The 22,995-nt window shown below is 42.5% G+C and overlaps 1 protein-coding gene across 2 annotated transcripts in view; it reads right to left on the reverse strand.

The window, feature by feature from the left end:
- tub (TUB bipartite transcription factor) overlaps nucleotides 1–22,995 on the reverse strand; it is a 413,149-nt gene that overhangs the window by 363,670 nt on the left and 26,484 nt on the right. Inside the window, exon 1 of one of the 2 annotated variants that reach the window (XM_072592346.1) lies at nucleotides 2,703–2,773. The exons of the other annotated variant lie outside the window; for it this stretch is intronic. Within the exon in view, the coding sequence (XP_072448447.1) occupies nucleotides 2,703–2,743 (41 nt within the window). The 5' untranslated portion in view covers nucleotides 2,744–2,773. Of the gene's footprint in view, nucleotides 1–2,702; nucleotides 2,774–22,995 lie in introns of those variants that run through there. 2 annotated transcript variants of the gene reach the window in all.

Below are 22,995 nucleotides of genomic sequence, written 5' to 3' on the forward strand. Positions count from 1 at the left end.
CAAAGATAAATGCCCTTTGTAAATCCCATGATGCCAGCCACAGAATGCAGCCTTCTGATTATTTCAGGACGTTAGCATTTTTTCAAATTATTTATAAAATGAGTTGATACGTACTGTGGACGTCAAAGACAGCTGAATCCCAGAATGAGATGATCATCCATGTTACCTCCTTGATATCACGTTGATGGTTTTGCAGCGTATTTTTAAGGGGAGTTCATGAATGTCTGATCAGGGTCTAATGTGTGATGATAATGATAATGATAAAAGTTCAAGCCAGATTTATTAGTAACTGTTAAACTATGTTTATTGTTACACTGCACATGATGGTAAGGCTACAGAGCAGCATGCTCTGCTGTACAGACACAAACATCTTAGAAGAACACCCCCACACATCTACCGAGATTGCAGTGATATCACTGTTTACCTCAGAGGTTCAGCTACATATTCATTAAAAGCTACAACGAGCACGGTTTCACTCAAGCTACTTTTATAAAAGAAAAGAATGAACATGAAAATCCCCACAGTTTGTGCTCCGATATCCATTCTGAAGGATTAATGTAATTAATACAAGTCAGGTGAGAGCTCTGTAAGCATCTGCAGATAGGATTGGGGATGACCTCGACATCATTTTTAAGTTTAGGGAATGCTGGACGTCAATTTTTAAGCACCCAAAAATACAGTTTCCTTCTGCAAGCCATACTGTCTCACCATCTAAAACATAACCTTATACAGTGTCCAAGATATGGCACAGCAAAGGGCATGTAAAATACTGGGTACACTCAGCAGGACAAGCACCATCTCAAAAGCCATAAAACTGCAATCAATGTTCTGGGTTGAGATTTTTCATTTGAAATGTACGTGTAATTTATCCTGCTTTTTATTAGAAATAAGTTTACTATGTTTTATTTTAAATAAATATTGGTATTACACTTTCAGAAAGGTTTGTCTTAGTTTCTTTCAGGATTGCCAGTCTCAAACTGAATTTTGGCTGACATGCAGGGTAGAAATTTCCCATGTTTATCTCGGTAAATAAAGTACCCAATTGCCACTGTGGGAGCAGGATCGGGATAGAGTCAGGCTTACAGAGTATACATTAGGCAAACCCTTTGATGAATGAGGAAGACAGATCATGGCTCCAGCCAAATACAAAGAGTTGAGTCTTGGAAAGAGGATTCTTTCAGCAGAGGAGTGAGAACTATAACAAAAACAGAAAGTGCGGGAGAAACTCTGCCAGATTGGCAGCATGTGGGTAGAGGGATAGGAGCCTAATAGATCATTCTTCTTTGGAACTGTAATTGCTGGCCCACAAATTGTTACACTGGGAGAGATGATTCAACATGGGCCTTCCATAGGAAGGCACTACAGGAGAGTTTTATGCTATCTATTAATCTTGTCTCATGAGGGAGTGCATAGCATCTGCAATGCTTCACAATGGAGATTATTGCATCAAGCAGCTTCAGCAGGTCCCAACTCTCTACATTAAGAGATTTTCATAATTCTAAACTCAGAACATTTTATGCTTTAACCTATCATTTCAACAACCTTCTGTTAGGGTGCAGCTATGAACGTTTGCATTTATTCAGTTTTAAGGATTCTGGGTACCTGGATTTATTTTTCAAAAGAGGTCAATGAAAGGACAGTAGACTCTCTCAAAAAGGCATTTCTTGAAAGGCACATGTCTTGTGACAATCGCTTGTTAACTCCATCACCTTTGCACAGTGGCAGCAGCATGCATCATTTACAAGATTCACTGCAGAAACACACCAAGCCCCTGGCTGACAGTACCTACCAAACACTCAACATCCACAATCTAGGAGGAAAAGGGTAGCAGAAACATGGGAACACCAACATCTGCCAGTTCCCTTCCAAGTCACATATCATGACTGAGACTTCATTACCACTGCTTCACTGTCACTGGAGCAGATGTGGAGACATTTGGCAGAGTTTCCTGACACAAAAAAAGCTCGCATCGGTATTAGTGGAGGAGTGCATCATCGTGCTAAGCTCCACCTTATCTCAAAATCCTGATACCATGAGCTCTCTCCATTAGAGAATTGCTAAGTTCATGGCTCATCACATCAAGTCCAACTTCACACTACAATGAAATCAAACTCAATCAGTATCATGGAGTACATCATGCAGAATATTTGCTCTAATCTCCCAGGAATATATATGGATTTGCCTGCCCACAATAGAATGTCCATACAGGTAACACTTTGGTGGCTGAAGGGATACCTGCTGCGCCCCAGCTCCCAGCCTCATCAGAGAGAAATTAATGAGGGGTTCAGGGTTCTGAGAATGTTTGACATCCTCTAGTGCTTCGAAGACCCATTGTCCAGAGACGTCATCAGTGATTCATGTTCCAGTGACCATAATTACCCTTGCAGAAATGTAGGAACCACTGTTTCAGGTCGATCCCTCCCCAAAAAGGTCAGCCACCATCCTCCTCAATTCTGGATAGCCCAAGAGGGGAGCAGCTTCCAAGGCAATGTGAGGAGAACACTGTAGATTGTTCATAACACAAGGCATCATCTTGAGAATTAGTACTGTCAATTATGCTCACTGTAATAATAGTTACTTTAATGCACATTGCAACTCCACAAAGTACCTACTGCAATGGATCTGTTGGCCTATCATTATATAGTAATAGCTACAACTAAGCAAACAAAAAGTCAAGAGAGATGGAGTACAGGTATAGGTACCTCTCCTGTAGACCATACAGGTGCTGGACCTGGCTCTCCATGGTAGCTAGTCACATGGCTTGCTGTACTGCTGCAGCCTCTGGTCAATGAGGACCATTGTGTTCCACATCCCTGTCTACTACTCCTGTTCCTGGCTGTGCATAGGGATAAAGTCCCTGATTGCTGACGTTACAGGATCCTCTCCTGCCTGGGGCTGAGCAGGTACCTGGTCTCCAGCTGTCCTCGGAGTGCCTGGTGCAGATCTGCCGCAGTAGTCCCACACTCTGTAAACCTACGGTTCACCCTGAGGTGTCAGTACTTGGGCTCGTGGAGGTGTAGGAGGCAACCTTGTCAATGCTTCCTCTGAGGGCCCAAAACTCCCTTCCTCAGAGGCCAGCGATGGCACTTCCAGAGGAGGCTGCCATTTCTTGCAATGTCGTGAGCAGGCCAGTAGAGCTTGCAAGAGAAGAGAGGGAGAAGATATTATGGTCAGTGGTTAGAAGTGGTGTACAATGATGAAGAGTGATAGCAGATTTATTGAGAGGATTACTGAAGAACAAAGAATAACTTGCTTAGGGCTGGCAGGACATGGACGTTTGTACACCCCTGCAGGATCATCCTGGTCTTCTCCTGAAAGGACCAGAAATTTCTCTTCATAGTGGGTCAGGACATGAATGTCAGGCACCTCCCCGGCCTGCCCCATGCACATTCTCTCTGCTCTGTTATGAGCTGTTTTCTCCCATAGTAAGAAAATGAAGCCCAAATACATAATAGTAGCAGGTGGCAAGGCTGTTACTGCATGGACGTGAGGACAGCTGGTGAGATGTCTCCAGGGATTGAAGAGGGAGCACAAAGGGCATGTAAGGTTAGTGGTGTGGGAGGTTGAGGGGATGAGAGTGAATGAGGGAAGATGTTTAACTGAGAGCAGCAGAGCATGAATCTTGGTCAAAAATGGTACCATAGCAGACATAGTGAGGGTGAGGTGATAGAGAGAAGAGTTGGACTTACCCAAAAAGATCATTAATCTTCTTTCTGCATCACTGGCCTTTCGTCTGCATCAAGGGATGGTACTGACCCAAACAAGCTGGCAGTGTCTGGTGACATGGCTTTCTGCATTAATCCTGAGAAGAGGACATATTTCCTTCACATCACCCCATCCCTCAGGTCCTTCAGGTCCCTTTTAGAGAAACATAGTGCCACATTTTCCTACTCTGACATGTTCAGATTTGTATGTTAATGAACTGCAGGGAAACTTCATATTGCCAGTGTTCATCCAGGTGCTCAAGAAACTTTTAAAGATGGCATTGAGGCAAAGGTTGGCCATCTTTAATGGGTATCTGCGATGCGGCAATTTATTGTGGGGGCGGCGCATGTTAAAATGGAGCAGAAGTCAGATGTGAACTGCCATAAGTGGGGAGGTTGGTAATTATTTCAGCAATTTGTTAAGATAGGTAGGAAAACTCTCAAGGTCCCACGACAACTTACAGTCTGTATAGCTAGCATCATATCTGCACTGGAATTCTCTCAACAGTCTATTGCCTAACAATCAGTACTCTCCTACTCCCATTCAGTATAAATGTTACTTTTCATTTTACAATGGCATTCTTACAAACTGTCCTGATGATTGCAAGATGAAAAGCTTCAACAAAATGTCTTTCATAAGTAGCAGATTAAGCTATTACATGGACCTTAACTACATTCTAAACAGCAAAAGTAAAAGGCTAAAAATGAAGCTAAATGATCCCACAATCAGCCTGTAGTCCTGTCACACTCCATAAGGATAGTGTGTAAAAAGCTGGTACCTAACAGGGGGTGAAGAGTCCCTGAATATTTCTGTCCTCGACACAACCTCATTGTACTCTCCTGTGTGTGAGTACAAAGGTAAAACTAAATGGTTTGCTAGAATCATCGGCCAAAGTACCTGAACCAATGATTCTACCAGAATTTTGTGGTCACAAGGACTCCACCATGATAATTGCCAGTATAATAAATGAACCAAGTAAACATACAGGTCACTTGGTGTGTCTGCATCACCCAAATCCCAAGAACAAATAAAAGAACTGAACAGGCAAAATGTTTATTGAATGCATTTTACACGATCTTTATAGGTCAATCATTGTGAAGCACATTTTTCGTTCTAAAATCCTATACATAACTGAGCAGATTGACCTGCAAATATGACAAAATATAATGACTAGATTATTTGGCAGTTTCAGAATACTCTACTCATGATGTCTCAATTCTCAATATGTTCTCTACAAACTCATGATATTCGGATACTAAGCAGCAAGTTCAATAATTTTTCTCATTATAACACATTTTAATAAACTTAATGATCAAGGATATGTCATGTTAGGGACAGAACAAACTGGAATATCACCATTATTCTTCAGGCTCATTACATAGTTAGTGCAGAGCACTTTCAGCACCATCAGCCACATACCAATTCACTTGGCTTCAAATGCTTTTGTTGAAGATGATTGATTATGTCTTCTATTCCTTCCCATTTCTGCTGAACCCTTCAATTTTGTTTCCAGCTGGTAGCCTCAATCTGGATTGTAAAACCTGAGGGCTCCCAGACATCTTATGCAAAAATGCAATATGTATATTTTGACACAAAAAAGGCAATCAGGTTCAAAGAACATTTGCATATCTGCTCGCTCTCAATCCCATCTACCTGCCATTCCACCATGTTCTCTCAACCCTCTCTCTCAAGACAAACATCAGATGACTGAAATCCTAATTCTGCTACATTGCAGTAGTTAAAATGTAAGTCTGCTAAAGTGGGTGTCGTTTGTCACTTCAGCTTTTCAAATATTTTGCCCACAAAGTCGATAGAAGTCTAAATTGACAATAATACAGCAAAGGCACCTGGGACGTATGACAAAGGGGAAAACAGTGCATGCCTTTAACCGATGACATTGAGTAATAGAGGAGGAATTGAGAAGCACAATGAATTAATTGTGAAATCATGTTCCGTGAGAAACAGAAAGGGAAAGAAAGTGCATTAAAAAGAAAACCACCATCAGAAAGCTGAGTCTTATTTTTTTTTGGCTGTGTCAGCTTTGTCACCTTTTTGGGAGAGTTTTTCATTATGAAGTGAGAGATCTATCACCCTATCTTATCAATCTCACCTCATTAATTACCTACATTGCCCCTATGGTGCCCCACTCACCCATTCTAGACACATCTTTCCACTCGTTATTCCCAATACAACTTGATACTACAAGGATATCCCAGAATTTACTGGCATCCCTGGTACTAATGCCTTCTTTAAAAAAGTCTATCATGCATCTGGACAAGCATTGTCAGTCTGGTGCTACCCTGGGCAGTATGCCCCAGGCATGGCAGATAGGGGAAATTGGCACCCTGCTTTGCCACCAGTCATGTGGAGATCCTGGCGGACAGAGTAAGGCAGACATATGACATTGTCTTACCCTTGAGCCAGCAAAATGGTCTTGATACCAACAGCATGCCCGCCTTTTCCAAGATTGTCCGCCTGGATCAGTGCATTCTCAACTCTGCAATTCCTCCAGCCAGTTACATCAGAAGATGGTCAATGCCCTTCTTCACTCTGCCAGCGTAAGTGCCACCATCTTCTCTCCAATAATTCTCTCTCATAGCAAAGAGACTATGTATCCAACTCCAAGGTTCATGCTCCACTATTCTCAATATTATTGTGCTGGCATCCCATGGTCCATCACTCTAACAATTGAACAACACAGGATTAAATCATTCAGCCCTTGAGCCTGCCCGACCAATCAACATGGTCATGGCTATCAAACACGTCAATGTCTTTTACCCACCCCATGCTCATAACCAGGAATGCCATTGATAGTCAGAATGTATCAATCTCTACTTTAAATATAATAAAAAGCTGATCTTTTGCAGCCCTCTGCAGTAGAGAAATCCGAATAGTCACAACCCTCTGGACAAAGAGCATTTCTCATCTTGGACCCAAAAGGCAGTCCCTTATTTTGAATTATGCCCCTTGGTTTTAGACTCTCCAACCAGAAAAAAACATCTTAACTGCATCTACCCTGTTGATCCCTTTAAATATTTTGCAAATTTCAATGAGATCATCTCTCATTCTTCAAAGCCGAAAGAATAAATCTCTCATCAAACAATCCTGCCATCCTGGGAACACGTCTGGTGAATCTTTGTTGCCCTCCCTCTATAGTAATAATATCTTCCTTAAGACAGAGATGAAAACTTGACACATTGCTGTCTAACCAAGCTCCTATACAATAAGGTATAGGAGCAGAAGTAGGCCATTCAGCCCATCAAGTCTACTCCACCATTCAAATCAAATTATGGCTCAATCCTCAATTCCACTTACCAGTGGTTTCCTCATAGTTCTTGATTCTCTTAGTTATTAAAAAAAAATCTGTCTTCTGTCTCAGCCTTGAATATATTTAATGATCCAGCCTCAACAGCCCTCTCTCTGCGGTTAAAAAAAAAATTCTACAGATTCACAATCCTGAGAAGAAATTCCTCCTCATCTTTGTCTTAAATGTGTGACCCCTTATTCTCAAATTATGCCTCCTGGTCCTAGACGCTCCCACAAGGGGAAACAACTTCCTGTATCTATCCTGTCAAGTCCCAACAGGATCTGTGAGTTTCAATAAATTTGGGGGTTGAAGGTTTCAAAATTGAAGCAAGAGGTCACTACTCCTATGGTCAAATCCTTTTGCAATCAAGATTAATATTCCATTAGGAGAAAGTGAGGACTGCAGATGCTGGAGATCAGAGCTGAAAATGTGTTGCTGGAAAAGCACAGCAGGTCAGGCAGCATCAAAGGAGCAGAAGAATCGATGTTTCAGTCATGAGCCCTTCTTCACCATGGCCTAGTGAATCTCACTTCAACACCTGAAACTAGGATAAATGATTCAGCAAAATGTTCCCAATATTGAGATAGGGCTCACTGGAGTTCTCATTCAATTCTGTGACAGAGTCCATGTTGTTCAGGCTCCTATAAGATTCTGCCTCATGTTTGCTTTAACACAACACCAAACCTCTCTTCCAATTAAAATGTAGTGAAACAAGTTTACCAGAAACAAGAAGTCAATTACAATCTTTTGAGTGGAAATAAAAAAGCTTTATTATCAAAGGAAAAATAATAAAAACCCAATATTAAACATTCAAATGTACAGCTATAAATTTGACAAGGGGCAGTGTTTAGTGCAAAAGAAAGGTGAAAGAAATACAATCCTTTAGTTGTAAATGTTTTTATCTGCGGATTTTTTTAAATTGATGTCTTAGAAGCTCAGCTGTGGTGAATATTTCAGTTGTTCTTGGGGTTCTTGATGTTTTGATGTTTAATTTTAATCAGCTTTGTTACTGTGTGTTTTCCTTCTTGAGAGACCGAGAACAACTTATTCTTGCTCTTTCCAGTCACAAACCATCGTCTGTACTCTGCCAAAAACAGCTCCCTGAAATACAGTTGGTCTGTGTATTGCAATGTCTGAGTTCCTGATTTAAAACGTGGAAATTTTGGGCAATGACTTTCATCTCCAACACAGGAAACTTGTCACATAAGTGTAAATTAAAATAGGATATGATAGCCCCTTAGCTTGACTGGGTGAATTAGTTTTCAGTTTATTCTAATAAAAAATGCTTCAGCTCAGATGAGTTTGTAAAATTATACATGGTTAACCTGTGTGGCCAAATGATTAACTGTGGACATTTTATGTCAGTTTTTTTTGTTTCTATGAAGAGTTTAGTCCATGAAGGTCCAAGAACTAATTTCAGTGATGTAATCTAGAAACCTGTAATGCTTTTTTTAAAAAAAAAATCCCTATTGAGACAATGGTGAAAATCAATTACCACATAGCCTATCCACTACACTCTCAAAAGTAATTAGGAATGGGCAAAAAATGCTAGCCTGGCCATTGACATCCATTCCTGTGAAAGAATAATCTTAAAATGCTTCAGGGCAAAATCCAATTCAAGTTTCCTTTTTTGTCCCTCCTTAGAATATTTAATAAAATAAGAGAGGCACATAATAAAACAGTGAAATTAGATAGCTTAACGACACAAAATTAAACAAACTGAATGAGGGAGCACTCTAGAGACATGTTCCCAACAAAATTATAAAAGATATCCTAAAAGATTCTTATGAATGTTCAATAATGAGATGTTAACAGCCTACCTAGGGATACAAAGATATACAAGCAAACAAGCATAAAACATACACACCCACACAGCTTATGTAGGCTGTGAAGGATTGGTGTGTGACAGAGAAGCAGCAATAGCAGCAGGATTAAGGTTAAGGAACCAAAGATGCCAATATTAGCAATCATTCATTTTAATAAGGCTATTTATCTTAATAAAGCTAGTTTTTCGGTTTACTATTTAGGCAGAGATGTCATACAAATGCTGACATTCACATGTCTACATTTAAAGATTTTTATATTGGGTATTTTGCGCACTGTTTAGTGCTCTGTCTGTATTTGGATTATGAATATTACCCTTCTCCTTAACCTTTATTGCTAAATGAATTCAAGTCAAATCACAAAGGTTTTATTCTTGAAAATAAACAAGAGTTGCATAATACTATATAATACAGTAGAGTCAGAGTCATAGAAACGTACAGCATGGACACAGGCCCTTCAGTCCAACCATGCCAACCAGATATCCCAACCCAATCTAGTCCCACTTGCCAGCACCCGGCCCATATCCCTCCAAACCCTTCCTATTCATATACTCATCCAAATGCCTTTTAAATATTGCAATCATACCAGCCTCCACCACTTCCTCTGGCAGCTCATTCCATACACGTATCACCCTCTGCGTGAAAACATTGCCCCTTAGGTCTCTTTTATATCTTCCCCCTCTCACCCTAAACCTATGCCCTCTAGTTCTGGACTCCCCCACTCTAGGGAAGAGACTTTGTCTATTTACCCTATCGATGCCCCTCATGATTTTATAAACCTCTATAAGGTCACCCCTCAGCCTCCGATACTCCAGGGAAAACAGCCCCAGCCTATTCAACCTCTCCCTATCGCTCGAATCCTCCAACTCTGGCAACACCCTTGTCAATCTTTTCTGAACCCTTTCAAGTTTCACAACATCCTTCCGATAGGAAGGAGACCAGAATTGCACGGAATATTCCAAACGTGGCCTAACAAATGTCCTGTACAGCCGCAACACGACCTCCCAATTCCTGTACTCAATACTCTGACCAATAAAGGAAAGCATACCAAACGCCTTCTTCACTATCTTATCTATCTGCGACTCTACTTTCAAGGAGCTATGAACCTGCACTCCAAGGTCTCTTTGTTCAGCAACACTTATACACTTAATTGTTAAGTCTGAAGAAGTCCTGCTAAGATTTGCTTTCCCAAAATGTATTTCTGAAAGGACTTATTTTCAGTTATGCCCCACAGATTGGGCTTACATCATCAATTATAGTCTATTGAATAAAAATAAGAATGCCTAATTTTCTTTAAATAAAAGTAAACGTTGTGCTCTTTTTAGTTGATACAATATGGAAGAGAAAGAGACACTCTGCAGGGATCATAGGGCAGATAAAGATTTCCTTTGGGGACTCAATAAACTAACTGAAATTATTCTTTCTACTTCATTATAATGGAGCTTTTGGGCTGAAAGTTACCTGGTATTACAGTGAGGAGGGGTGGAACTGAGAAACTGGGAAGTAGAGGATCGGGGAAGGGGCAGCATGGGTTTGGGGGAGTAAAGATGACTTCCTAATGCAGTCCTGCTATTTGGGATGTTTCTTAAGGCAACCTGGATCACCTGACCGAAGGCAATTTAGATCATTAAGACCCCAAGTTGGAAGGAGTGCCCACCTCCGACATGGGAATTTCCTTGGTAGTAGCATCTGCATAGCAGCCAGGAGGACCATCAGAGTTAGATGTTCCAAATTCACCAAAGATAGTATTCTCTACAGCCTCAAGGACTCCCCTTTGATTCAAGGAACTTGCTGTATTGCACCTTTCTACATTTTATAGGGCATTTTTATTTGGACATACTGTCACTTTCTCAGACCCACCTCAGCAAAGCTCACCTCGACCACAGCAGTGTCTGGGTCAGCAGCATTGGGAACCTGCCATTCTATTAGGTAGCTGGCCTCAGAGAAAGTAGGTCTGCTGGTCTGGTTCCCAGCAAATGCGAGTTTGGAAAGCACATTCAGTCCCAACCTTGAGGTAATGGAATCAACATCGGTGAAAAAGAAGGTAGGACTATCACATCGTTGAATAGGATGTTAGAATATTTTGATCTTCTGCCCAGGGTGTTGTTTGAATTTCAAAAGGAAAAATCATCCTCACATTAATCAAATATTGTGTTTTCCGATTTTAGATTCATCAAAACTTAACCACATGAATGAGAAAGACGCCTATGTCTGGAGCTCCAGAAAACATGTTTCAAGGAATTTGGTAAAAAAAACAGCAGTTGTGATGGCTTGTGCTTTTGAGCAAGAGGTCCCATATTGGGTGATGGTCCCTTTAAAAATTAGGTTTCTCTAGGAAGTGATTTTGCGAAAACGCAACTTGCTTCGAATTGCTGATCATGACCATGAATTTGAAATAGAATCCCTACAGTGTGGAAACAGGCCCTTCGGCCCAACAAGTCCACATTGATCCTTTGAAGAGTAACCCACCCAGACCCATTCCCCTACCCTACATTTATCCCTGACAAATGAACCTAACCTACATATCCCTGAATGTTATGGGCAATTTAGCATGGCCAATTCACTAACCTGCACATTTTTGGATGGTGGGAGGAAAGTGGAGCACCCGGAGAAAACCCACACAGACATGGGGAGAATGTACAAACGCCACACAGACAGTCATCCAAGGCTGGGATCAAACTTGTGAGGCAGCAGTGCTAATCACTGAGCCACCATGCCACCCCTATGTTGCTTGGGAGTTAAATAATACATAAGAAAATGGTGAATATAAGGGGACAAAAAGATTGGTCAATTTATTCTTATAGTTCTGTTTTCAAAAGGTTTACTTTCATTTAGAACAAGATAACTGAAAAGAACATCTTGGGGTAGCAGGGTGGCTCAGTGTTTAGCACTGCTGCCTCACAGCACCAGGGACCCGGTTCAATTCCAGCCTCAGGCGACTGTGTGGAGTGAGGTATTTGAGGTCTTGGAGGTGATTTCCTCGAATTCCAGGAGCAGCAATTACTGTTTTATATGCTGTTGCAATTGGTTTTGAACTTTCGAAAAAAAGTCAAAAAACAGCACTTTTAAAAGAGAGAAAGACAGACAAAGGCAGCAAGCACATGATCGGTAAGGGAGAGAGAAAGAAACTCACACTCTTAACTAACACAGCTGCGAATCTGTGCAGTTACTGCTTTTGCTGTTTGAATTCACATATTGTTGGACATCAAAGTGCATCTAGGAAAACTCAAACAGCGAAATTCACAACTGATCATGGAGAAACTTGTTTGGGAAAGGTCACAGCACAGAAACAGAGAAGTGAGTAGTTTAAAGTGTAGCCTTACTGTAAATCTACGATAGTGAGCAGGGTGGGTTCTTTCTTGATTATGTGTTTTTATTGGGATCTGTCTCAATTAAATTTTAACAATAAACCACAAAGTATTAAGTTAGCCTGCAGCAGTGTTTTGTACAGCAATAAGATGGTGCTAATTTCTGGGTCGATATATTGGAAGGAGCAAGATGGCCTTTAGGAGAGTGATATGCTCTTCTTGTCGGATGTGGGAGATTCCAGAGAGTTTAGGGGTTACTGAGGATTATATCTGGAATAAATGCCATTGGTTATGAATCCTGTCAGATCGAATGGATCGGTGGGAGTGACAGTTAGAGGCAATGAGGAATTTACAAGAGCTAGGGGTTGTGATGGATTGCAGTTATAGGAATAGAGAAAAGTTGCAGATACAGGAAAGGTGGGGGGGTGGGGGGGGTAGTACAGGACTCTTCTGTGGCTATCCCCATCTCAACCAAGTATGCTGTTTTGGAAAATGTAGGTGGTGCTGGACTTTCAGAGGAATGTAGCACAAACAGTCTGGTTTCTGGTATCAAGACGAGCTCTAATGCAATGAGGGGTACATTGGGTTCCAAGCAATCGATTGTGTTAGGGGACTCCATAATCAGGGGCTCAGACAGATGTTTCTGCAGTCAGCAGTGAAAAATCACAATGGTGTGTTGCCTCCCTGGTGCCAGGATCAAGGATGTCTCAGAGAGGGTGCAGAATGTTCTCAAAGTGGAGAGGGACCAGCAGGAGGTCATTGTACACATTGCAACCAATGACATAGGAAGAAAAAGGGATGAGATTCTGAGGGGAGATTACAGAGAGTTAGGCAGGAATTTAAAAATGAGGTCCTCTAGAGTAATAATATCTGGATTACTCCTGGTACTACGAGCTAGTGAAGGTAGTAATTGAAGGATACAGCAGATGAATGAGTAGCTGAAGAGTTGGTATATGGGAGAAGGATTCACATTTTTGGATCATTGGCATCTCTTTAGGGGTAAAAGAGACCTGTACAAGAAGGATGAATTACATCTGAATTGGAAGGGGACTAATGTACTGGCAGGGAGATTTGCTAGAGATGCTCAGGAGGATTGAAACTAGTAAGGAGGGGTGGGACCCAGGGAGATACTGAGGAAAGAGATCAATCGGAGACTGGTACAGTTGAGAACAGAAGCGAGTCAAACAGTCAGGGCAGGCAGAGACAAAGCAGAGAACAAGGTAGGACTGATAAGTTAAACTACATTTATTTCAATGCAAGAGATCTAACAGGGAAGGCAGATGAACACAAAACATGGTTAGGAACATGGGACTGGGATGTCACACTAATTACAGAAACGTGAGTCAGGAGATGGACAGGACTGGTAGCTTAATGTTCCAGGATGCAAATGCAATCGGAAGGATAGAAAGGGAGGCAAGAGAGGAGGGGGAGTGGTGTTTTTGATAAAGTATAGCATTACAGCTGCACTCAGGGAGGATATTCCTGGAAATACATCCAGGGAAGATATTTTGGGTGGAACTGAGAAATATGAAAGGGATGATCACCTTATTGGGATTGTATTATTGACCCCCTAATAGCCAGCAGGAAATTGAGAAACAAATTTGTAAGGAGATCTCAGTTATCTGTAAGAATAATAGGGTGGTTATGGTTTGGGTTTTAACTTTCCAAACATAGACTGGGACTGCCATAGTGTTAAGGGTTTGGATGGAGAGGAATTTGTTAAGTGCGTACAGACAATTTTCTGATTCAATACGTGTATGTACCTACGAGCGAAGGTGCAAACCTTGACCTACTCTTGGGAAATAAGTCAGGGCAGGTAACTGAGGTGTCAGTGGGGGAGCACTTTGGAGCCAGTGGCCATAATTCTATTAGTTTTAAAATAGTGATGGAAAAGGATAGACCAGATCTAACAGTTGAAGTTCTAAATTGGAGGAAGGCTAATTTTGATGGTATTAGGCAAGAACTTTCAAAAACTGATAGGATGCAGATGTTGGCAGGTAAAGGGACGGCTGGAAAACGGGAAGCCTTCAGAAATGAGATTACGAGAGTCCAGAGACAGTATATTCCTGTTAGGGTGAAAGGAAAGGCTGTTGGTATAGGGAAAGCTGAATGACTAGAGAAATTGAGGGTTTGGTTAAGAAAAAGAAGGAAGCAGATGTCAGGTATAGACAGGAGAGATCAAGTGAATCTTTACAGTATAAAAGGCAGTAAAAGCATAATCAAGAGGTAAATCAGGAGGGCAAAAAGTGGACAGTAGAAAGCATTGGCAAATAGAGTTCAGGAAAATCCAAAGGGTTTTTACAAATACATTAAGGACAAAAGAGTAACTAGGGAGAGAATAGGGCCCCTCAAAGATCAGCAAGGCAGCCTTTGTGTGGAGGCGCAGGAGATGCGGGAGATACTAAACAAGTACTTTGCATCAGTATTTACTGTGGACAAGGATCTGGAAGATATAGAATGGAAGGAAATAGATGGTGACATCTTGAAAAATGTTCATATTACAGAGGAGGAAGTGCTGGATTTCTTGAAATGCATAAAAATGTGGATAAATCCCCAGGACCTGATGAGGTGTACCCTGGAACTCTGTGGGAAGCTGGGTAAGTGATTGCTGGACCCCTCGCTGAGATATTTATATCATCGATAGTCACACGTGAGGTGCCAGAAGACTGGAGGTTGGCTAAAGTGGTACCATTATTTAAGAAAGGTGGTAAGGACAACCAGTGAGCCTGGCTTCTATGGTGGGCAAGTTGTTGGGGGGAATCCTGAGGGACAGGATGTACATGTAATTGGAAAGGCAAGGACTGATTAGGGATAGTCAACATGGCTTTGTGCGTGGGAAATCATGTCTCACAAACTTGATTGAGTTTTTTTGAAGTAACAAAGAGGATTGATGAGGGCAGAGCGATGGACATGATTTATATGGACTTCAGTAAGGCATTCAACACAGTTCTGCATGGGAGACTGTTAGCAAGGTTAGATCTCATGGAATACAGGGAGAACTAGCCATTTGGATACAAAACTGGCTCACAGGTAAAAGACAGAGAGTGGTGGTTGTGGGTTGTTTTTCAGACTGGAGGCCTGTGACCAGTGGAGTACCACAAGGATCAGTGCTGGGTCCAATACTTTTTGTCATTTACATAAATGACTTGGATATGAACATAGGAGATATAGTTAGTAAGTTTGCAGATGACACCAAAATTGGAGGTGTAATGGACAGTGAAGCTTACTTCAGATTACAATGGGATTTGATCAGTTGGGCCAATGGGCTGAGGAGTGGCAGATGGAGTTTAATTCAGATAAATGTGAGGTACTGCATTTTGGGAAAGCAAACCTTAGCAAGACTTATGCACTTAATGGTAAGGTCCTAGGGAGTGTTGCTGAACAAAGAGACCTTGGACTGCAGGTTCATGGCTCCTTAAAAGCAGAGTCACAGGTAGATAGGATAGTGAAGGTGGTGTTTAGTATGCTTTCCTTTATTGGCCAGAGCATTGAGTATGGGAGTTGGGAGGTCATGCTGAGGCTGTACAGGACATTGCTTTGGCCAGCTTTTGAATATTGTGTGCAATTCTGGTCTCCTTCCTATCGGAAAGATGTTATGAAACTTGAAAGGGTTCTGAAAAGATTTACAAGGATGTGCCAAGGTTGGAGGATTTGAGTTATAGGGAGAGGCTGAATAGACTAGGGCTGTTTTCCCTGGAGCGTCGAAGGCAGAGGGATGACCTCATAGAGGTTTATAAAATCATGAAGGGGTATGGATAGGATAAATAGACAAAGTCTTTTCCCTCAGGTGGGGGAGTCCAGAACTAGAGGGCATAGGTTTAGGGTGAGAGGGGAAAGATATAAAAAGGCCTTAAGGGGCAACTTTAAGGGAGTGGTGTGTGTATGAAATGAGCTGCCAGAGGAAGTGGTGGAGACTGGCAACATTTGAAAAGGCATCTGGATGGGTGTATGAACTGGAAGGGTTTGGAGCAGTATGGGCCAAGTACTGCCAAATGAGACTAGATTAAATTGGGATATCTGGTCAGCATGGACGAGTTGGACCAAAGGGTTCGTTTCCCATGCTGTACATCTCTATGACTCTGACTCTATTCTCCCTGTGTCTGCGTGGGTTTCCTCCAGGTGCTCCGGTTTCCTCCCACAGTCCAAAGATGTGCAGGTCAGGTGAATTGGCTATGCTAAATTGGCTATAGTGTTAGGTGCATTCGTCAGAGGGAAATGGGTCTGGGTGGATTACTCTTCGGAGGGTCGGTGTGGACTTGTTGGGCCAAATGGCCTGTTTCCACACTGTAGGGAATCTAACCTGACCTAATCTAATGTAGTCTCTTTCCAGCACAATAAATTTAAGATGCCGTGAATTGGCTAAAACATTTTAAGAACATGGATAACTCCACAAAAAGTTAATTGGAAGCGGACACGAAGAGTGAGAGAAAGTTCTTGGATGTAAGAGCGCAAAATTTAAAGAACTTGTAGAATCAGGAGACGCTGACCTGATTTGACTTGGCTTAAGATGCCTGTGTTGAACAGAGTGTCTACAGCCATGGAACAGTAAGAGGAGATTTAAAAGAACAACCTTGCTGGGAGCAAGCAGAAGGACCAGGAAATCCGAACCCTTATGCAAATCTTTGAACAGACCAAGTGGTTAACCTTTCTGATAAGTATCAGACTTAAGCTTTCTGTGTGAAATAGGTATAAGGGGAAAGTTGAGCTAAGAAGCTCTGTTACAAGTACAAGTGTCCATTGTAGTTTTAGTATCTTTAACAGTACTGACTATATAAGTACGGTTAATATAATTCATTAATTTTTATATATTAAAACTATTTTATTTAAACAGTGACTTTGTGACTTCATTCTTTTCAGTAAATGTCTGGTTTTCAGATGTCAAAGATGTATAAAACATTACTGGTCTCAAACAGCTCAGATCAAACAGCTCAAACGTTGACCTTTTGAATCAACCAGTTTGGACTATATTTGCTGAATTTGATTATTCTGTAATTGCTTTACAGGACTTTTTGTGCTTTCATGCATTATATCACTTGCTAGTAGGAAGCAATGTTTTAGCATATACGATGTGGTCTCGTAGGAGAGAATTTTCAAACATTATGGTGATAAGAACATACTATATATTCCGTTATTTTCAATTTAAGATAAATTATTCGACCTGGAAACTGTAACAAACACACAGGGAGAATAAAGTTCCTTCAAGACTGGGGGATGCTTACAACAATAATTTAGATAACTAAAACAATTGTTGCAGTTTGGGCTTTCTCTCAAGTTTTACTCATGATGCAAACAACAACACCTCTATGTATATCATGAACACGAGCAGTGTTTCATGGTTCATGCATTACCTTTCATCACATTTATCTCACGAATGTCACAATGTGTCAGAGGCTAAATGATAGAATGTTAGATTTTTGGTGAAGTCATTTTAATCAACACAACTGGCATATCATGACAAGAACTTATGTGACAGAAGAGGTGGTGCTAGGTGTCTTAAAATTCATAAATATAGAATAAATTGCCAGGATCTAATCAGGTCTTTCCCAGAACTTTGTGGGAAGCTTGGGAAGAGATTGCTTGGCCCCTTGCTGAGATATTTGCATCATCGACAGCCATCAATGAGGTGCCAGTAGACTGGATGTTGGCTAATGTGATGCCATTATTTTTAAAAAGGCTGTAAGAGAGCGCCAGGGAACTACAGACTGGAGAGCCTTATGGCAGTACTGGGTAAGTTGTTGCAGGGAATTCTCAGCGACAGAATTTACATCCATTTGAAAAGGCAAGGACTGATTATGGATAGTCAACATGCTTCAGTAGTGGGAAATTATGTCTTACTAACTTGATTGAGCTTTTTGAAGAAGTAACAGAGAAGGTTGATAAAGACAGGCATTGTCTAGATGGATTACAGCAAAGCATTGGACAGGACTCCACATGATAATTCTTTTAATGGAATCCCTACAGCGTGGAAACAGGCCATTCAGCCCAACACGTCCACACCAACCCTCCGAACAGTAACCCATCCAGACCCATTCCCTACCCTATTATGCGATATTTACCCCTGACTAATGCACCAAACCTCTACATCCTTGAATACCATGGGCAATTTTAGCATAGCCAATTCACCCAAACTGCACATCTTTAGATTGTGGGAGGAAACCGGAGCACCTGGAGGAAACCCACGCAGACACGGGGAGAATGTGCAAACTCCACAGACAGTCGCCTGAGGCTGGAATCAGACCTGGGTCCATGGTGTTGAGAGTTAGCAGTGCCACAGTGTTGCCCCAAAACTGATAGCAAGGTTAGATTACATGGGATCCAGAGGGAACTAGTCAACTTGATACAAAATTACTTTGAAGGTAGAAGACAAAGTGGTGGGAGAGGGGTTTTTCCAGACTGGAGTCCTGTGACCAGTGGTGTGTTACAAGGGATCAGTGCTGGGTCCACTGCTTTTCATTATTTATATAAATGTCTTGGATTTGAATATAGGAGATATGGTTAGTAAGTTTGCAGACACCAAAGTTATTGGTGTTGAGGACAACAAAGAAGATTGTCTCAGAATACAATAGGACCATGACTAGTTAGACTGAGGAGTGGCAGATGAAGTTTAATTCAGATAACGTAAAATGTATTTTGGTAAGGTAGATCACGGCAGTTAATGGTAGAGTCCTGGGGAATGTTTCCAAATAAAGAAACCTAGGGGTGCAGGTACATAGTTCCTTGAAAGTGAAGTCACAGGTACAGAGGGTGGTGAAGGCAGCATTTGGCAAGCAGGTCTTCATTGATCATAACATTCAGTACAGGAGTTGGTATGTCACGTTGTGGCTGTACTGAACATTGGTGAAGCCACTTTTGGAATACTGCATACAATTAAATTAGATTACTTACAGTGTGGAAATAGGCCCTTCGGCCCAACAAGTTCACACCGACCCACTGAAGCGCAACCCACCCAGACCCATTCCCCTACATTTACCCCTTCACCTAACACAACAGGCAATTTAGCATGGTCAATGCACCTAACCTGCACGTTTTTGGATTGTGGGAGGAAACCAGAGCACCCGGAGGAAACCCGGGCAGTCACGGGGAGAATGTGCAAACTCCACACAAAGTTACCTGTGGCGGGAATTGAACCGGGTCTCTGGCACTGTGAGGCAGCAGTGCTAACCACTGTGCCACCGTGCTGCCTATTCTGGTCACCCTTCAGTAAGAAGGATGTTGTTAAACTTGAGAAGGTGCAGAAAAGGTTCACAAGCATGTGGCCAAGATTGGAGGGTTTCAGCTACAGGGAGAGGCTGATTAGGCTGGGGCTTTTCTCTCTGGAGTGTCATAGATTGAGGGGTGACCTTTTAGAGATTTACAAAATCATGACAAGTATGGATATGGTGAATAGTCTTTTTCCTAGAGTGGGGTAGCCCAAAACTAGAGGGTATAGGTTTGTGGTGGGAGAGGAAAGACTTATATCCTTTATAAGTGGTAACTTTTTCAAGCAGACGGTGGCACACGTGTGGAACAAGCTGCCAGAGGAAGTGGTGGAAGCGGGTAATCACAATATTTGAAAGGTATCTGGATGAGTATATGAATAAGAAAAGTTGAGGGAATATAGGCCAAATACTGGCAAATGGGACTAGGTCAAATTGGAATGTCTCATTGGCATGGACAAATTGGACCGAAGGGCTGTTTCCATGCTGTATTACTCTTTAAACTGTGTATCAAATATTTGGGCTATCATGAATACAGATACTGCAACTCCCAAATTTTAGTTACAAATATAGACCTGAATTGGTGATATAATTAACCAGTGTGCATAAGTGATCAATAGCAAGATGCAATACTGCCTAGCAACCAAAACTTGTATCTTGACCATAAGTCCATGAAACACCAGAGCAGCAGTGAACCATTCAACCCATTGAGTCTGCTCTGCAATTCAATGAGATAATCATTGATCTGATAATCCTAAACTCCATTTCCCTGCCTTTTCCCCTATAAGGCTGGATTCACCTACTGTTTAGAAAGCTATCTCAGCCTTGAATATATGTAAATGACCAGAGGACTGCAACAATGCACATTGGCTGTTGGGGTGAAGATTTGCATCGACGCAGTCACCAGTACAAGAAGGAGTACCTCAGTAAGACACCCTCCAAGCTTCATGTGACTGACTGACTATAAATGGAGAGCTGCCAGGTTTCAGGATGTCTCAGCCTTTTGGCTAAGATCAAGTGTCTGTTCTTATCAGGACAGGTGTCGAGTTGCGAGTCATCAGAGCTAGTGAAGAGATCATCGCTGGATCGTGATTGGACGTTGGAGGATCGTTTGGTTGTGCTGACCTGCTCTTGGTGGATCTTCATGCTGGCTTCGGCCTAACGCCAATTCAGGGACCAGCCAACCTCTGAGCTATGGCCTCAGCAGCCACTCGCCACCCGGGCCAGGGCATTCGGAACACAGTCAGGGTGACTGTGAAGAAGGTGGAGGAGCACACACCAGTGGATCGGACGGTGTTTGTGAAGAAAGTTCTGCTGGAGTGTTGCGGCCTTGCAGCCGCAGACATGTACTGCAACACTCGGTCGGGGTCAACTCCTTCAGCTGGAAGATCAACAGGTTTCGGACCGCCCAGAGAGCGTCCTTCACCGAGTTGATGATCCTCCAGGCGCAGTTAATGTTCGTCTCGGTGTGAGTCCCGGGGAACAGGCCGTAGAGCACGGAGTCCTGCGTCACTGCGCTGCTTGGGACGAACATCGACAAGCACCACTGCATTCCTCTCCAGACTTCCTCTGCATAGGCACATTCCAGAAGGAGGTGTGTGACAGTCTCGCTCCCCCCCGCAGCCACTTCGAGGGCAGCGTGCGGTGCGGCAGAGAGTCCGGGCGTGCATAAAGGATCTCACAGGCAGAGCCCTTCTCACCACCAGCCAAGCCACGTCTTGGTGCTTGTTGGAAAGTTCTGGCGATGAGGCATTCTGCCAAATGGCTTTGACAGTCTGCTCAGGGAACCGCTCGACAGGATCCGCCCTCTCCTTTTCCCGACCACTTCCTGATGGACTTGTGGTCAAAGGTGTTTTTCCTCATAAATTTCTCCACGAAGGACAGGTGATACGGAACGGTCCAACTACTCGGAGCGTTCCGCAGCAGCGAGGCCAGGCCCATCCTTCGCAACACCGGGGACAGGTAGAACCTCAGTACGTAGTGACACTTGGTGTTTGCGTTCCGGGGATCTACGCACAGCTTGATGCAGCCACACACAAAGGTGGCCATCAGGGTGAGGGTGGCGTTGGGCGTGTTTTTTCCCCCATTGCACCGGTCTTTGTACATAGAGTCTCTTCGGACCCGGTCCATCTTTGATCTCCAAAGACGCGCTGAAGCTTGGGGCAGCTGCCGCCAAGGCGCGGTGGGGAAAGACCACCGTGTAAGATCGGCCTGCCTAAAGAAGAACAGGGGGCCCATGCGGACGTTTTTTTTTGGGCTCTGCTGATGCCTCAGCCAAATATATGTATATGTACAAGATTGGAAAATGCACAGGATTGTAAAGGACAAGGATAAAGTCGAATCTGTGTTTGTAAATATGGACATATGTATGGCATGATCCAATGTACAGACCATCAAATCATTTTATGAATAAAGTATATTTTTGAAATAAAAAAAGTGGCTGCATCAAGGGGAGGGAGAACAACCAGAGGTCATTGTGCACACTGACACAAATGAAATAGGGATGAGGTTCTGTAGAGTGATTGTAGAGAGCTAGGAAAAGTGTTAAAAGCCAGGACCTCATTCGTGATAATCTCCAGATTACTCGGCTAGTGAGGATAAGAACAGGAGGTTATGGTAGATGGAGACATAGCTACAGAATTGGTGTAGAGGGCAGGGATTCAGATGTTTAGATCATTCACATCTTTTCCTCAGGCAGACGTGACCTATTCAAGAGGGACAGGTTGCACCTGAACTGGAGGGGGACCAATATCTTAGTGGCCAGGTTTGCAAGTGCTACAAGGGAGGGTTTAAACTAGATTGACAGGGGAGTGAGATCCCCAACAGGAGGAGGCAAGTGTGAGCCTCAAAAGAGATGCAGTAATTCGAAACAGTAGGTTGAAGAGACTGCTCAGGCTGGAACATGATAGGGAGCAAGGCATGCTTGTTGGATTAAAGTGCATTTATTTTAATGGTCTTACCTGTTAGCCCTCTTGCAATGAACTCAGGGTGTGGATATATACATGGGACTGGGATATTATAGCCATTACAGAAACATAGCTAAGTGAGAGATAGGACTGGCAGCTTAATGTACCAGGGTACAGGTACTTTAGGCTGGCAGAAGTGATGGAAGGAAGGGAGGAGAGTATCACAGCAGTAATCAGAGATGACATAACTGAAGGATCATTCGTTGAGACTTTGTGGGTGGAGCTCAGAAATAAGAAGGGGTAATGATTTTATTGGGGTTGTACTACAGGCTCTCAAATAGTTAATGGGAATTAGAGGAACAAATATGAAGTGAGATTGGGAAGACTTGCAGGAGCAAAAGGGTTGTCATATTAGGCGATTTTAATAGACTGGGACTACCAGAGAATTAAGGGCTTAGATGGGTTGGAATTTGTTAAGTACATTCAGGAAAGCTTCAGTATATAGAGAGTCCTACTCAGGAAGGGGCAATACGCAACCTACTCTTGGGAGATAGAGCAGGACAGGTGATGGAGGTTACAGTGGGGGAACACTTTGGGACCAGTGACCGTAGTTATAGTAGTTTTAAAATAGTTATGGAGGGGAGCTATACTGGTCCACAGATTCCAGTTCTAGACTGGGGCAAGACAAATTTTGATGGAATTAGATAGGTGTTTGCAGGGGTTGGTTGGGGTAGTTTGTTTGCAGGCAAA

This window comes from Chiloscyllium punctatum, chromosome 22, assembly GCF_047496795.1.
Source record: "Chiloscyllium punctatum isolate Juve2018m chromosome 22, sChiPun1.3, whole genome shotgun sequence".
Classification (NCBI taxonomy): Eukaryota; Metazoa; Chordata; class Chondrichthyes; order Orectolobiformes; family Hemiscylliidae; genus Chiloscyllium; species Chiloscyllium punctatum.